We start from the raw sequence: 14941 nt of genomic DNA on the forward strand, positions 1-14941 counted from the left end.
GTAAGAGAGATGGGTGGAAATAAAAAGTGTGGTTGAAAGAGCTGAAGAGAGTGTGTTGAAATGGTTTGGACATGTAGAAGAATGAGAGGAAAGATTGACAATGAGGATATATGTGTCAGAGGTGGAGGGAACAAGGAGAAGCATTAGACCAAATTGGAGGTGGAAGGATGGAGTGAAAAAGATTTTGAGCGATCGTGGCCTGAACATACAGGAGGGAGAAAGGCGTGCAAGGAATAGAGTGAATTGGAATGATTAGCTGTACCAGGGTCAACGTCCTGTCAAGGGACTGAGCCAGGGCATTTGAAACATTTGGGGTATACCATGGAAAGGTCTGTGGGGCCTGGATGTGGATAGGGGGCTGTGATTTCAGTGCATTACACATGACAGCTAGAGACTGAGTGTGAGCGAATGTGGCCTTTGTTGTCTTTTCCTAGCGCTACCTCGCGTGCACAAGGGGGGGAGGGGGTGCCATTTCATGTGTGGTGGGGTGGTGGTGGGAATGGATGTAGGCATCATGTATGAATAGGTATATGTGTGTATATGTATATGTCTGTGTATATGTATGTATACATTGAAATGTATAGGTATGTATATGTGTGTGTGTGGGCGTTTATGTATATACATGCATATGTGGGTGGTCTGGGCCATTCTTTCATCTGTTTCCTTGCGCTAACTCACTAACGCGAAAGACATCAACAAAGTATGATGAATAAATAAAATATTTGTTTATGGATGGGGTTGATAAGGAGGTGAATGCAAGAGTTTTGGAGAGAGGGGCAAGTATGCAGTCTGTTGTGGATGATAGGGCTTGGAAAGTGAGTCAGTTGTTGTTCGCTAATGATACAGCGTTGGTGGTTGATTCCGGTGAGAAACTGCAGAAGCTGGTGATTGAGTTTGGTAAAGTGTGTGAAAGAAGAAAGCTGAGTAAATGTGAATAAGAACAAGGTTATTAGGTACAGTGGGGCTGAGGGACAAGTCAATTGGGAGGTAAGTTTGAATGGAGAAAAACTGGAGGAAGTGAAGTGTTTTAGATATCTGGGAGTGGAATTGGCAGCGGATGGAACCATGGAAGTGGAAGCGAGTCACAGGATAGGGGAGGGGGCGAAAGTTCTGGGAGTGATGAAGAATGTGTGGAAGGCGAGAACATTATCTCGGAAAGCAAAAATGGGTATGTTTGAAGGACTAGTGGTTTCAACAGTGTTATACGGTTGTGAGGGGTGGGCTATAGATAGGGTTGTGCAGAGGAGGGTGGATGTGTTGGAAATGAGATGTTTGAGGACAATATGTGGTGTGAGGTGGTTTGATCGAGTAAGTAATAAAAGGCTAAGAGATATGTGTGGTAATAAAAAGAGTGGTTGAGAGAGCAGAAGAGGGTGTATTGAAATGGTTTGGTCACATGGAGAGAATGAGTGAGGAAAGATTGTCAGAGGATGTATGTGTCAGAAGGGGAGGGAATGAGGTGAAGTGGGAGACCAAATTGGAAGTGGAAGGATGGAGTGAAAAAGATTTTGAGTGATCGGGGTCTGAACATGCAGGGGGGTGAAAGGCGTGCAAGGAATAGAGTGAATTGGAATGATGGGGTATAACAGAGTTGACGTGCTGTCAATGGATTGAACCAGGGCATGTGAAGCGTCTGGGGTAAACCACGGAAAGTTCTGTGGGGCCCAGATGTGGAAAGGGAGCTGTGGTTTCGGTGCATTTTCGGTGAATATTTAGTTATTTATTTATCATACTTGATAGCTGTTTCCCACATTAGTGAGGTAGTGCCAATCCTCTGGCACTTCACCATGATTCATCCATACATTGAATATCCTTACCGACCAATCAAAAACAGTCACCCCCTTTCTTGATAAATTCAACAGCAATAAACAGCAATACCATCCAAATCTGCCACCTTGCTGGATTTCATCTTCCACAAAGCTTTCACCACCTCTTCTCCCTTCACCAAACCACTCTCCCTGACTCTCTCACTTCGCACATATATGTTTCTGATCTGTAGCAAGAGTTAATGGAGTTTAATATGCATTTTCATAAGTTACTTAGCTAAGTCATATCTGTGGGTTTATCAATGTCTGTCACCTAGAAGCCAACTCATAATCCCTTTATGACTGTGCACTGATACTTGTCAAGTTTTCAATTAGAGAACTAAAGTTCATATTGGTAAAGTCTAAGAAAGGATAAAAGCATGTTGACCATTGCCATAGAGTGAATTTTAACTTTGTCTGTTTCCTAGTGCTACCTCACTGACGAGAGAAATGATGATTAAGTATAACAATAATGATAAAAAAAGATCTTACTAGATATACATGATTTATTCTGACTGGCATGAAAATGAAAAAAAAACTATTAGTGCAAGGAGCCAATAAAAGAGTAGAAAAATGACAATGATATATATACTATTTCTTGTTGTTAGAAATAACTAAATTTCATTGCAGTACACTGAAATATAAGTATGAAATTCCTGTACCTGTCAAGCACTGCCTCTGCAACATCTGGAAATTTTTTTATAAGCATCCTGAAAGGTGTGATACGTCGGCCTCTGAAGTCCAAGCGCACATTCTTTAACCCTGTTATCCACTCAGGTGACTTTACGATAGCCAGACAAACATCCCTTAAAACAAAAAACAAAATTAAATTAAGAAATAGAATATTACAGCATTTTCTAAAATTATTCTGTTGATAATCATCATAGTTTCAAAATCTATGAAAGAGTTTTGGTGTTACCTAAGATCTCTTTCTAAAAGCCTCTGCAGCTCAAGCTGGCACTATTTCCAGTAGCAGGGTAATGTAAACACTTTCAGAATGAGAAAATCTAAGATGAGACTTTACTCCCAATAATAAAGCCTTTCCAAAGGTCATGCACATATACATCCCTATACATTTCAATGTATACATACATACACATACAAAGACATATACATATATACACATGTACATATCCATACTTGCTCCCTTTGTCAATTCCCGTTGCCATCCCGCCACACGTGAAATGGCACCCCCTCCCCCATGCACATGCGAGGTAGTTCTAGGAAAAGACAACAAGGCCACATTTGTTCACACTCAGTCTCTAGCTGTCATGTGCAGTGCACCGAAACCACAGCTCCCTTTCCATATCCAGGCCCCACAAAACTTTCCATGTTTCACCCCAGATGCTTCACATGCCCTGGTTCAATCCAGTGACAGCACATTGACCCCAGTATACCATATACATATACATATACATATACATATACATATAAATATATCTACTCATACATACATACTTGCATATCAATACTTGTTTGCTGTCATCCATTCCTGATGCCATCCCATCCCAAAGGAAACACAGCAAAAATGCATGAAAAAATGATACATATACATTCTTTCCTTCTCCCTCACACCTGATTGCTGCCCCCTGCATAAGCAAGGGAGAGCCAGAAAACAGATGAAGAAAAGGCCACATCTGCTCACATACATACTCGAGCTATCATGTGTAACGCATCGAAACCACAACTCCCTATCCAAACCCTGGTCCCACAGACCTTTCCATAGTTTACCCTGAATTTTTAACATGTTCTGGTTCAAGCCTCTCCCTATCCCTGGGGATAGGGAAGAAAGAATGCTTCCCACTTATTCCCTGCATGTTGCCAAAGCTGACTAAAGGGGGGGGGGGGAAATCCTCCTCTCCTGTTTTACTTTTCCAAAAGCTGGAATAAAGAAGGGGACCAAGTGATGATTTTTCCCTTTCAATGCTCAGTCATCTGTTCTTGATGCTAGCATGCTGATGCGGGAAATGGAGAGAGAGAGAGAGAGAGAGAGAGAGAGAGAGAGAGAGAGAGAGAGAGAGAGAGAGAGAGAGAGAGAGAGAGAGAGAGAGAGAGAGATTGTTTGAAGAAATACCAGGGAAGACTGAGGGATTGAGTATAAAATGACAAAAGAAGGAGAATATGAAGCAAGTGGAGTGGGTGAGGAATGGGAAGTATTTAGGGCAGCAGTGCTGGCATGAATGAGATACATGTGGAACGCAAAAGGTAGGAGGTGGGCAGATTACAATGGGTAATGAGTGGTGGGATGAAGAGGGCAAGTTGCTGTGAAAGACAAAAAAGGCGTTTGGGCAGTACATACAGGGAAGGAGTGCAAATGACTGAGGGATTTATAATAGAATGCAGCAGGAAATCAAGAGGAAAATGCAGGAATTGAAAAACAGGGCAATTGAGAGTTGGGGTGAGTGAGTGTCAATAAAGTTTAGGAAATAAGGGGATGTTTTGTAAGGAGGTAAATAAGGTGAAAAAAAAAAAAGATAGGAAAGAACATTGGTGGTGGTGGTGGAGGGGAAGGGGGTGAAGTCAAGAGGAGAAAGAGTGGTAGATATAAGGGGTTTGGGTTGTGGTGTTGTGCAAAGTGAGAGAGTCATGGATGAGAGAAAAGGTGTTGAATACCTTAATTAAGGTAAAATGTGACAAGGCAGGTGGAGTGGATGGTACTGCATTTGAATCTATTGAGAAAGGGGTGACTGTGATGCTGATTTCTTGACAAGGAGTTTCAGTATATGTATGGACTGTGGTGAGGTGCTTGCGGGCAAGCAGAATGCATGTATAGTGCCAGTGTATAAAAGGCAAGGGGGATAAAGGTGAGTTTTCAAACTACAGAGGCAAAAGTTTGTTGAATAAACCTGTTAAGCTTCATAAGAAGGTATTGATTGTGAGATTGAAGGCATATACAGAGCTTCAGACTGAGGAGTAGTGTGGCCAGAAGTGGTAGTGGATGTGTGGATCAGGTGTTTGCTTTAAAGAATGCAAGAAACACTGAGAGAAACAGATGGATTTGTATGTGGCATTTATGGATCTGGAGAAAGCATATGATAGTGCTAACAGTGATGCCTTGTGGAAGGTCTTAAGAATATACAGTGCAGGAGGAAAGCTGCTAGAAGTAGTGAGTTTTTATGAGTGTATGGCATGTGTACAAGTAGGAAGAGGAGAATGAATTGTTCCAAGTGAAGGTTGGTCTGCAGCAGGGGTGTGTGATGTCACCATGGTCATTAAATACACTTATAGATGCTTATAGATGAGGTGGTTAGGGAGGTAAATATGAGAGTCTTGAAGACTAGGGTAATTATGCAGTCTGTTGGGGATGAGAGGGCCTGGGAAGTGAGTCAGTTGCTGTTTGCTGTTGATACAGCTACTGGTGGTAGATTTGAGTGAGAAATTGCATAAGTTGGTAACTGAGATTGCAAGAGTGTGTGAAAGGAGGAAGTCAAGAGTAAATGTGGATAAAGGCATGGTTATTAAGTTTAGGTTTAGCAAGGTTGAGAGACAGGTTAGTTGGGGTGTGAATTTTGAAGAGAGAAAATTTGGAGGAAGTGAAGTATTTTAGATACCTCAGAGTGGACATGGCAGGAAATGGAACCATAGAAGAGAAATTGAGATATTGGGTATGTGAGGGGGCAAAAGTTCTAGGAGTGCTGAAGAATGTGTGCAAAGAGAGAACATTATCTGGGAGAGAAAAAAGGGTATGTTTGCAGGAGTAGTAGTCCTGACAATACTATTAGATATGAGACATGGGCTATAGATAAGGTTATGTGGAAGTGGGTGGATGTGTTACAAAGGAAAGTTTGAGGATAATATGTGGTCTGAGGTGGTTTGATCAAAAGATCAAGCAAGTATTAAAAGGTTAAGAGAGAGATGTGGTAATAAAGAGTGTGGTTGAGAGAGCTGAAGAGGGTGTGCTGAACTGGTCTGAACACACAGAGAGAATGAGTGGAAAAGGTTGAAAAAGAGGATATATATGTCAGAAGTAGAGAGAACAAGGAGAATGGGGAAACCAAATTAGAGATAGAAGGAAGGAGATGAGCAATTGGGGCCTGAACATGCAAGAGGGTGAAAAGCATGCACAGGATAGAGTGAACTGGAACAATGTGGCATACAGGGGCTGACATGCTGTCAATGGATTAAACCAGAGCATGTGAAGTGTCCAAGGTAAACCACGGAAAGGTCTGTGGGGCTGGGTTGTGAATAGGGAGCTGTGATTTTGGAGCATTATACATGACAGCTTGGAAATGGAGCTCCTGGAAAAGGGATTCTGGAGTAACACATAACCCTTTCAAGAGAGGGGCACTATGGCAATCATAAATAATTTGCTATTGGTATTACTGGACTCCACCTGCATGTTACTCCACAAAGGGAAAGTCACCATCAGTGAGGGTGTAATGTCATCAGTGGATGATAAACAGTACAATTTTTATCAAGGAATGTCTCACTCTAAAAGTGTCCATCATTTCAATGCTGTTGATTGTAGCTCAGCACTGAAGTTGTAAGAGCCCCATCAATCAAAAGGGATCCAAGGGTTAAACATTTAGATATAAAATTATAAATTTTGTCATATGATATATAGTGACAATCATATATGCTTGCAATAAAACAAAGGTATAAGGTCTTAATTAATATGATGCAGTCTTATAAACAATCTTCATAAAAATAAGAAATCAAAAAGTTACAAATTTATCAGCATTCTACAGGAAAATACAACTTCCAGAAATCTTAAATTTCTCCAATATTCATGCACCTTTAATAATCATAAGATTTTCACCTCTTGCTAGCAGCAATGGCAAGCTCTAAGGCATTCCTTCCTGAAGTATCACAAGCAGCTAGTGACGCACCATTCTTTAGTAGTAGTTGGGTTACAGCTACATGACCCTCTGTCGCTGCCAACTGCAGAGGGGTCGTCTTTGTCTGAAGAAAAAAAAGGAAACACCATCTTTTATAGCTAATGAACTATAGAGCTTATCACTCTTCATATGAAAAGCCAAGCTTATAAACAAAATGCAAAATTGCAAGTCTAAACATGTTTCTTTCTATTCAATTCATATACTATTTATTTTCTACTCCTAAGTGCTTTACTACATAAAGGATGCTGGCTACCATAAAATAATACTATCCCTATTACTAATGACATGATGCTCTGATGGTAAAAGAGTGGTGGAAACATGGAACAACTTAAGAGAGGAAGCTGCATATGCACACAGTTTAAAACTAGTTTGAAACTTATAAAAAGCATATTTCTCAACCAGAAGCATATCATGTTCTGCATGAAATCCAAAATCTGATGGCAAGGCAGAGAACGGAAGACAAATAATGCTCTAGTCAAGCCAAATGGACACAAAAAAGTAACTATAATGTGCCCGGGAAAGCTGCATCAAATTCAACTTAAAAATCAATACTATAATCAGTCAGTAAGCTGTTATTTCTATTTTCCAGTGAATGATTTCATACTGACTCCTATTTGTGCTGCCTCTTGCCAAGTTCCTGTCTTAGTCCTAATGGCAATCAGAGGAAATTCCAAGCTTACAGGGGAAAGTGGGCTGGGTAATGGGAAGCAAGTGAAGCACCCATCCGCCTAATCATCTACTTTACCTGAGAAAAAGAGGGGAAGGAGGATATGCTTAAAAAATACATGAAATGATCAGGACTATACGAAGATGTTCTGCGATCCTTTTCTTCTAATGATGATGACTTGTGTTGACTGACGAACAAAAAGATGATGTCAATTTGGCATCATACTGTCCTATGTGCCTCTCACTAAAGATGTATGTGAACAAAAAGATGTCAATTTGGCATCATATTGTCCTGTGTGCCTCTCACTAAAGAGGTATATACTTTAGAGTGTCCCTCTGCCCTCTATGTGTCTCTTTATAGGTGGGTACATGCTTATCAAGAACATATCACCAATATATGTCTCCCTTAGTAATTGGATATATGCACAGTGAATATCTGTACCTCCTAATACTTTAAATACACGCATACTGAAAATTTTTATTTCCCCAATAAGACTTGGTAATAAGATAAATTTTCAACAACACTTTGAGTCATAAAGGTCTTGTAATATTATACCCCCAAGATTGCATGGTGCAGGAGGGGTGTTTAGCTATATTACTTCGTTTTTCTTTTGCATTTTCTTTGTTATTTTTGTAAGTATCTACATAATCATGAGTTCATAAGTTGAATAACAACCTACTGAATATTTGGAGTGTGTAGAAAATATGATTCACCATATCATTTGTGGCAAGAGTGCATGATATCCCAATGGCTGTTTGATTTGTTTAGTGTGTGTGCATGCGTGCGTGTGTGTGTATGTGTGAAGCTAGTCACTTAATGCATGCTGCTGACAATTGTGCTGGTGGCAGATTCAAATGAGAAACAGCAGAAACTGGTCTCTGTATTTTGGGAGAGTGTGTGAAAGGAGAAAGTTAAAAGTAAATGTAAATAAAAGCAAGGTTATCAGGTTTGGCAGTGGTTGGAGTGAGCTTAAATGGAGAGAATCTACAGGAGAAGTGCTGTAGATACATGGAAGTAGATGGACCAAAAAATGGAATCATAGGAGCTGAAGTGAGCCATAATATGGATGAAGAGGGTAAGGTCCTTGGCTCACTGAGGAAAGTGTGGCAGACCAAGGTTAAGCCTATACTGTCATTACCTAACAAATGGTTTGCAAGGATTGAGAAGCATTTGCATCATCATAGAGGCAGAGGGTTTTAAATGATTAGCAAGGATTGAGAAGCATTTACCTCATCATAAAGGCAGAGGGTTTTAGAGGTTTCAATCCCCCAAAGGTCTGAGATATCTCCCATAGCTTGTGAGATATGGTGAGATACTTCAAATCCTGCATTTCTAGACTGAATTCTAAATATACCTTATCAAGAGATCCTGTGGACACATTGCATATATCATTAAATATGATGTATGCTTTAAGTCAAAGGAAAGGTTCTGAAATTCACTTTAAATTCTGAACATACCTTATCAAGAGGATCCAATGGAGAGTCATAATCAAGGAGGTGGTGGACACACTGAACATGACCCCTGGCAGAAGCACAATCAAGTGGTGTCCAAAGAGAGGAATTTCTGGCCTCTACATCAGCTCCAGCCTCCAGAAGAACCTCCACAATTTCTGCATGGCCTTGTAAACATGCTAAGTGTAATGGCGTATTAGACTCCTCATTCTCATCCGAAATGAGAAACTTGTAACGTTGAACTAGCTCACGTACCACCCTGTTTAAAATTTAGCAAATTACAATGAAAGTGATTTTCAGTGATATCATCTTAAATTTTTCACATAAGCATATAAAGTTATAATTAAACAGGATAATAAAATTTCATCTTTCTTTTCTTTCAAACTATTCGCCATTTCCCGAATTAGCGAGGTAGCGTTAAGAACAGAGGACTGGGCCTTTGAGGGAATACCCTCACCTGGCCCAATTTTCTTTTCCTTCTTTTGGAAAATTAAAAAAAAAAAAAAAACGAGAGGGGAGGATTTCCAGCCCCCCACTCCCTCCCCTTTTAGTCGCCTTCTACGACACGCAGGGAATACGTGGGAAGTATTCTTAATCCCCTATCCCCAGGGATATGTTACCATAAATTAATGTACTGTCTGTACCACAGATCCATTTCTGTTGAGTACAACATGATATCTAAAGAGTCTTGTGTCTCAACTACATTCAACCCCTAAGAGCATATGAAACAATACCTATTTAGTTTTTCATCCAAATAGCCACAATCAGGGTATGCTTTTGCCTGGGATATCTTTAAACAAATAGTGACCCCTATAACACTTATGACAGTGTTGCATCAAAAGCCTTACAGTACCCTGCCTAGGCCTATGAGACCATGGTTTAGAGGAGAAGTAGCATCAAACAACTTATCACTAGCATTACTTACATGCTCCAACTAGTACACAGTAGACCTGTTGGCTATAGTTTATATCTGCTAGTGGTGTCTCCAACTTTACTTGTAGCCTTTAGGGAAGTCATATCTCTATGTAACAGTGTTTCATTACACAAATTACAAGCATTTCTTTTTATTAAGAGCTTGTGCACCTAGAGATACCACTAATATCATGTGCCAAAATATTGCAGAGACTCAGACACGTGTCTGTTCATGTTCTTTAAGTTTACTGCAATGACATTTCTTTTTGATTTGGGTTTTCTTTTGAAAAATATACCTGACATGTGCCTGATACAGTATTTCTCAGTGCAAGTATGGTGTATGAACCTGAAGAATGATAATAATATAGGAAGCATATCCTAAATGTTCTGATTTTATGGGGGCAATAATGAACAGCAACAAAAATGGTTGGAACACTAGTTCAGTTGGCTGATTGCTTTAATTCTCATTGAAGTTGTTGAAAATGTGTTCCCCTGCCTCCTGTCCATGCAACACCATGTTGAAGGCTCCACTCACAGGATAAAGTCCACATCAAGACCAGGGCACAATTGAAATATAGAGAGAATTGCAAAATGAAAAAGAGAAGATAATGGAAAGTATTCATGAATTTTTGAGAAAGTGAAAAACCTGTCTTTTGAAACATGCTAGTCATAGTTACTGGGAAAGACATGAGAGAGTAGAGAGTTCAAGAGCTTCAATGTGTAGGGAAAGATGTAAGTATCGAAACAGCCCACCCTTGAGTTGCTGATGACAACACAATAATCATGTGATGCAGCAGTTTACTGAGTATTGTAGAGCCTAGCTAGTGGTATGGGCAAACGAAATGCAACTTTGCTTATTGAAAATATTGCACTAATGTGCCACACATCTCATTTACAATAAGAAAGGGGCAAATCTGTTTACAAAATCCAGCATATTTCAATGACATGAAATCAAACTTCAATATTGATATTAAAAAAACGTGCATATAATGTGAATGATCAGCAGGAGTGAGAGTCAAAAGAAACTCACCTCACTTGCCCTGCCTCTGCTGCTAAATGGAGTGCAGTTTCCTCATCTTCATTCTTATTGTCTTTTAATGAACCTGCCTCTAACAGCTTATTGATAACACTGACGTATCCATTCCGTGCAGCCTCATGCAATGGTGAGTTGTCAAACCTATCACTCACATCCACCAACTCTCGGCATCGTGTATCATTCAGGAGAACCTATAAAAGAATGCAATCATGAAATTGTAGTTAACACTAATTAAACTAGTATATGTGGATAAGACTAAAAATAAGTAATTCAACCAGACCAAAGCATCAGAGAAGAGGCTGATCCCCTTTGACAAGTAGAATGCACTGACCTTTCCCTCAAAAACCCCAAGGTAAGTGTGGATCAACATGATATTGAGAGCTTACCCATCTAGTTTCTTTTCACTACTAGGATTATAAGTTAGGCTAGAGTCAGAAAAGGAGCCTAACTTCAGATGGGAAAAAGGATGGATGGATAGACATATATAAACTTCTGGCAAAACCATCCCCACCTCCTGAACCTTATATCTTGGATGAGATACAACTTTGGATGAATTATTCATTTGAAAACAACAGTCAATAACATGGTTAATATCAGATGTCCAAATAGAATCTGCTTTTGATATTTCATCTTCATTCATAGTTACATATGTTTTCTTTCTCTCCCTCTTGTACTTTTCCACTTCATTTTTCAGAATCTCTGAAAAAGTAATTTTCAAGTGAAATTAATGGGGTCTAAAGGGTGCATAAATGTCTTGAGTCTAGTAAACATGCCTTAACAAAGAATGGGTCTTTAATTGTTATATGGAAACAATATCTTTGACCAAATCATCAATATAAAGAGACCTGACACATACAAAATGGAAGACAGATTCCTGAGATCGCATTCCATAATCCTGATTCTTAACAACTGTATTGGATACATTAGAAGAGTAAACACAATCAAAAGAAATATGTGCTCTACAAAAAATCTCACACTCTTTTTCCTGTAAAAAAAGAAAAGTTTGAGGATAAGAAATTATGAAGATGTACCTTTGTAACACCTTCATTAAAATTGTTCTTTCCTAAAATTTAACATATAACACTACAAATATCACATACTAAAAAAAAACTTCTTGTTTAGCTTAGAGTTACTGTAAAGGCAGAATCTCAGCCTTTCCCATACATTTTTCATAAATTACACAATGTGAAAACCAATGTAAAGAACCTATAAATTACATGAGATTAATATGAGCCTGCTCCTTCAGAGATCAATCACAAGAGTCAAGCTAATAGGATCATGAATTGCCAAACTTCCTATTCCCTAAAGGAACTTTCAAAGATTGTCTCTATGGCATTGTATTTAAGTAAAGGTTCTTGTAAACATACCTCTAAAGCTTCATCACTGCCTTGTTCAGCACACCAATAAACAGCAGTTTTGTCATCCTTGTCGACAGCATCCACAGCAGCACCATGGTCCAACAAAGTCTGTACAGCTGATGCATGTCCTCCACTTGCTGCCACTAATAGTGGTGTGAATGAATTCCTGAGAGTATTGTCTGTGGTTATCAGGAGTGTCAATACATAAAAGAGAAACATACGAGAAAGAGACGATTACATACAATATGTGGGTGCAAAATTGTGTCACACACAGCAGACATGGGGGATCAAAAACTGACAATAGTGTAAAGCAAATGTAAACAATGAACAGGTTATAGCTTGCATCATATGAGGTTGACATACTTTTCACGGTTAAAGGACAACTTACTCGTGATGAATTTAAGGAAAAGTTCTAGATAATCTCCTGCCTTGCCACATCCATTCTTACCTACCACAGCAACAGTGCAACAGCTTGTCAAGTAAACTATACAGTGCTGAATTACTTTTATCTTGTTTTTCTTTATTTCATTATGAATATGTCTCATTCTATGTGTAAAATATAAAACTGTTTTGTTCTCCATAGCACTAGAAAAAACTTTTTTTTATATGTATGGGGGAAGAAACTTCATTTAAAGGAAGAGCAATTAAATATCAGTTACTGTTTTCTTGTCATTCCTCCTCATCCTTTTCTTCAAATATCCTGATTCTAAATAAAATTTACCACTATGAAAAAGATATAAGGATCCGGACATACACATGAAAAGTGACACTAGACAAATGTAACATTCTCTTTTTTTTCTACACAAAGAGAGACCAATTTTGCAACAGAAAATTAACTAATGCAAGAACAAAATGTTCTCAGACTATAATTATTTTTTTCCAGATTTTAAAGGATCAGTGAAAACAGCAGTATGTGAAGTCATCCCATGAACATGACAAAAAAGGAACAGCTGCAGATAGTACTTCTACAGTACTGTATCAGTTGTAAGAAACTGTCCAATAGCCAAAACTGGCGTAAAATGTGTGCTATATGGTTAAGGAATTCCTTCAACCTATCTATACGTTTATGACTACAAAAGATAGTCAACTCACTTGTCTCTCCTCTCAATTTTGGCCCCTGCCTCAAGAAGTGTTTCAATGGCTTCAGACTGGTTATGAGCAGCAGCACGATGTAAGGGAGTTTGTTGGTTACAATCAACACTGCCTAGCCGGGCATGATTCTGGGGATTCAATGAAAAGAATGCCTTACACTTTATACTCTGGGCAATGTAATAGGCATCTTAATTCTTAAGAAGAATGTATTTAGAATAATTATCTTCAATGATATACATATGTAAGTCATTAATAATTTTTGGATTGGAAGGGTAGCACATTCCAGCTCAAATGGAAGTGGTATTAAAGGAAGAAAAGCAGATTATAAAATATACTAGAGGTTATGCACAGTGAAAGCTGTTTTTGAGATACAAAAAATAAACAGAATTGGTAGATATGGTCAAGACATACATGGAAAACCAGTTCTCATTACTTTCAATGTGTAGTCTTGAAGCCAAGAAACCTGTTAAGAGATAAAAGAAAGAAAAAGAGAAAGAGAAATAAAAACTATAGTAAAAAGGCAAAAAATGTAAGTTCCCAAAAGAGGATACAAAGCATGATAGCCTGGTCACTAGCTTGGAGAAGCCAGGAATAAGCAGTACCATGCTATATTGAAAATAATGTATAAAAATATGGATGGGCAATTAGTAACTGGAAATGAACTGGATTTCAAGAACTTAATCTAGGAAAACAAACCAGATGTTGTCGGAGACAAAATTTACTAACAAGATAAGATCTGTCTTCATTTGTATGAAAGATAACTGTTAGCATGAAGGGAAAGAAAAACTATTGGAAGAGGGAGATTGGCCCTTTACATTAGGAACATTAAAATTTCAGTGAATACTGATTCACAAGCCATTCAACAAGTACATAATGAGAACAGTAACTTTGGGAATGGTTAGCAGAGTGGTGATGATATTTCAAAATGCTCCACAGATCTCTTATGAAGGAAAACAACTACTCAATGGCAAAGTACAAACATTCATGATGGCGCAAGAAGCAGCAATACATATACTTCTCAGAGACGGCAGAGCTCTAAGTATGGGAGACAACACTTATAAAGAAAAATATTGGGAAAACTAAAATTCCTATAGAGACAGTCATGAAGACACAAGTTCTGAGTATACAGGAAAACGTCCTATATCAGCAAGTCTCAGTACACTAGAATCAAAGGGGCTAATTCACCATCATCAATAAGTGTTATCTTTACACATATAAACAAGGAAATTTAATATGGCACACATGATACAACAACTGGAAAAAATTTTCATGTAATGCTTGAGTTTGACTAATGGTTAGTGATGGCAAAATATCTGAAAGAAAACCAGACTCAATGTCTAAAAATTAAAGATACTATATAGAACTAAACAATATTTTTGAAAGCATGAATTGGGATATTGAGTTCCATAGCCAAAATATAGATCACTGTTATGAAGAACTCACTTCAAAGAACTCCATCCTGCCCCTGCTACTGAGTGCAGCACAGCCTTGAGCTGAAGGTGCCCCTGAAAAAGGGGTCCTGGGGAAAGAGCAGGACCCTTTCTGAAAGGGGTCCTGGGGTAATATCATCATCATCAGAGCTCTTTCTATACTTTCTCTTGATACTCTTCACCAACAATGAGTCATACGAGACCCCCACCTGATATCCTTCCCAAGCCTGAAAAGGCTCCCTTGCTAAATTCTGTTTTTCCTTGACTGGATAGCCATTCGTTCATTCATTCAGCCCACTAAATTTGAAACTTACCTGGATATCTAACTTCTATCTCATTTCTATGAGGCAAT

General features: G+C 38.7%; 1 protein-coding gene across 2 annotated transcripts in view; it reads right to left on the reverse strand.

Annotated features, from left to right (window-relative positions):
* The window catches only part of LOC139753316 (uncharacterized), a 126091-nt gene that overhangs the window by 59820 nt on the left and 51330 nt on the right, over positions 1 to 14941 (reverse strand). For both annotated transcript variants that reach the window (XM_071669631.1, XM_071669629.1), the window contains exons 10-15: positions 13160 to 13287; positions 12077 to 12233; positions 10704 to 10900; positions 8768 to 9020; positions 6565 to 6707; positions 2468 to 2611 (exon numbers count right to left, since the gene is read on the reverse strand). In XM_071669631.1, the coding sequence (XP_071525732.1) occupies positions 2468 to 2611; positions 6565 to 6707; positions 8768 to 9020; positions 10704 to 10900; positions 12077 to 12233; positions 13160 to 13287 (1022 nt within the window). The remainder of the gene's footprint in view (positions 1 to 2467; positions 2612 to 6564; positions 6708 to 8767; positions 9021 to 10703; positions 10901 to 12076; positions 12234 to 13159; positions 13288 to 14941) is intronic.

The sequence above is a fragment of the Panulirus ornatus genome, chromosome 14 (assembly GCF_036320965.1).
Source record: "Panulirus ornatus isolate Po-2019 chromosome 14, ASM3632096v1, whole genome shotgun sequence".
In the NCBI taxonomy this organism is placed as follows: domain Eukaryota; kingdom Metazoa; phylum Arthropoda; class Malacostraca; order Decapoda; family Palinuridae; genus Panulirus; species Panulirus ornatus.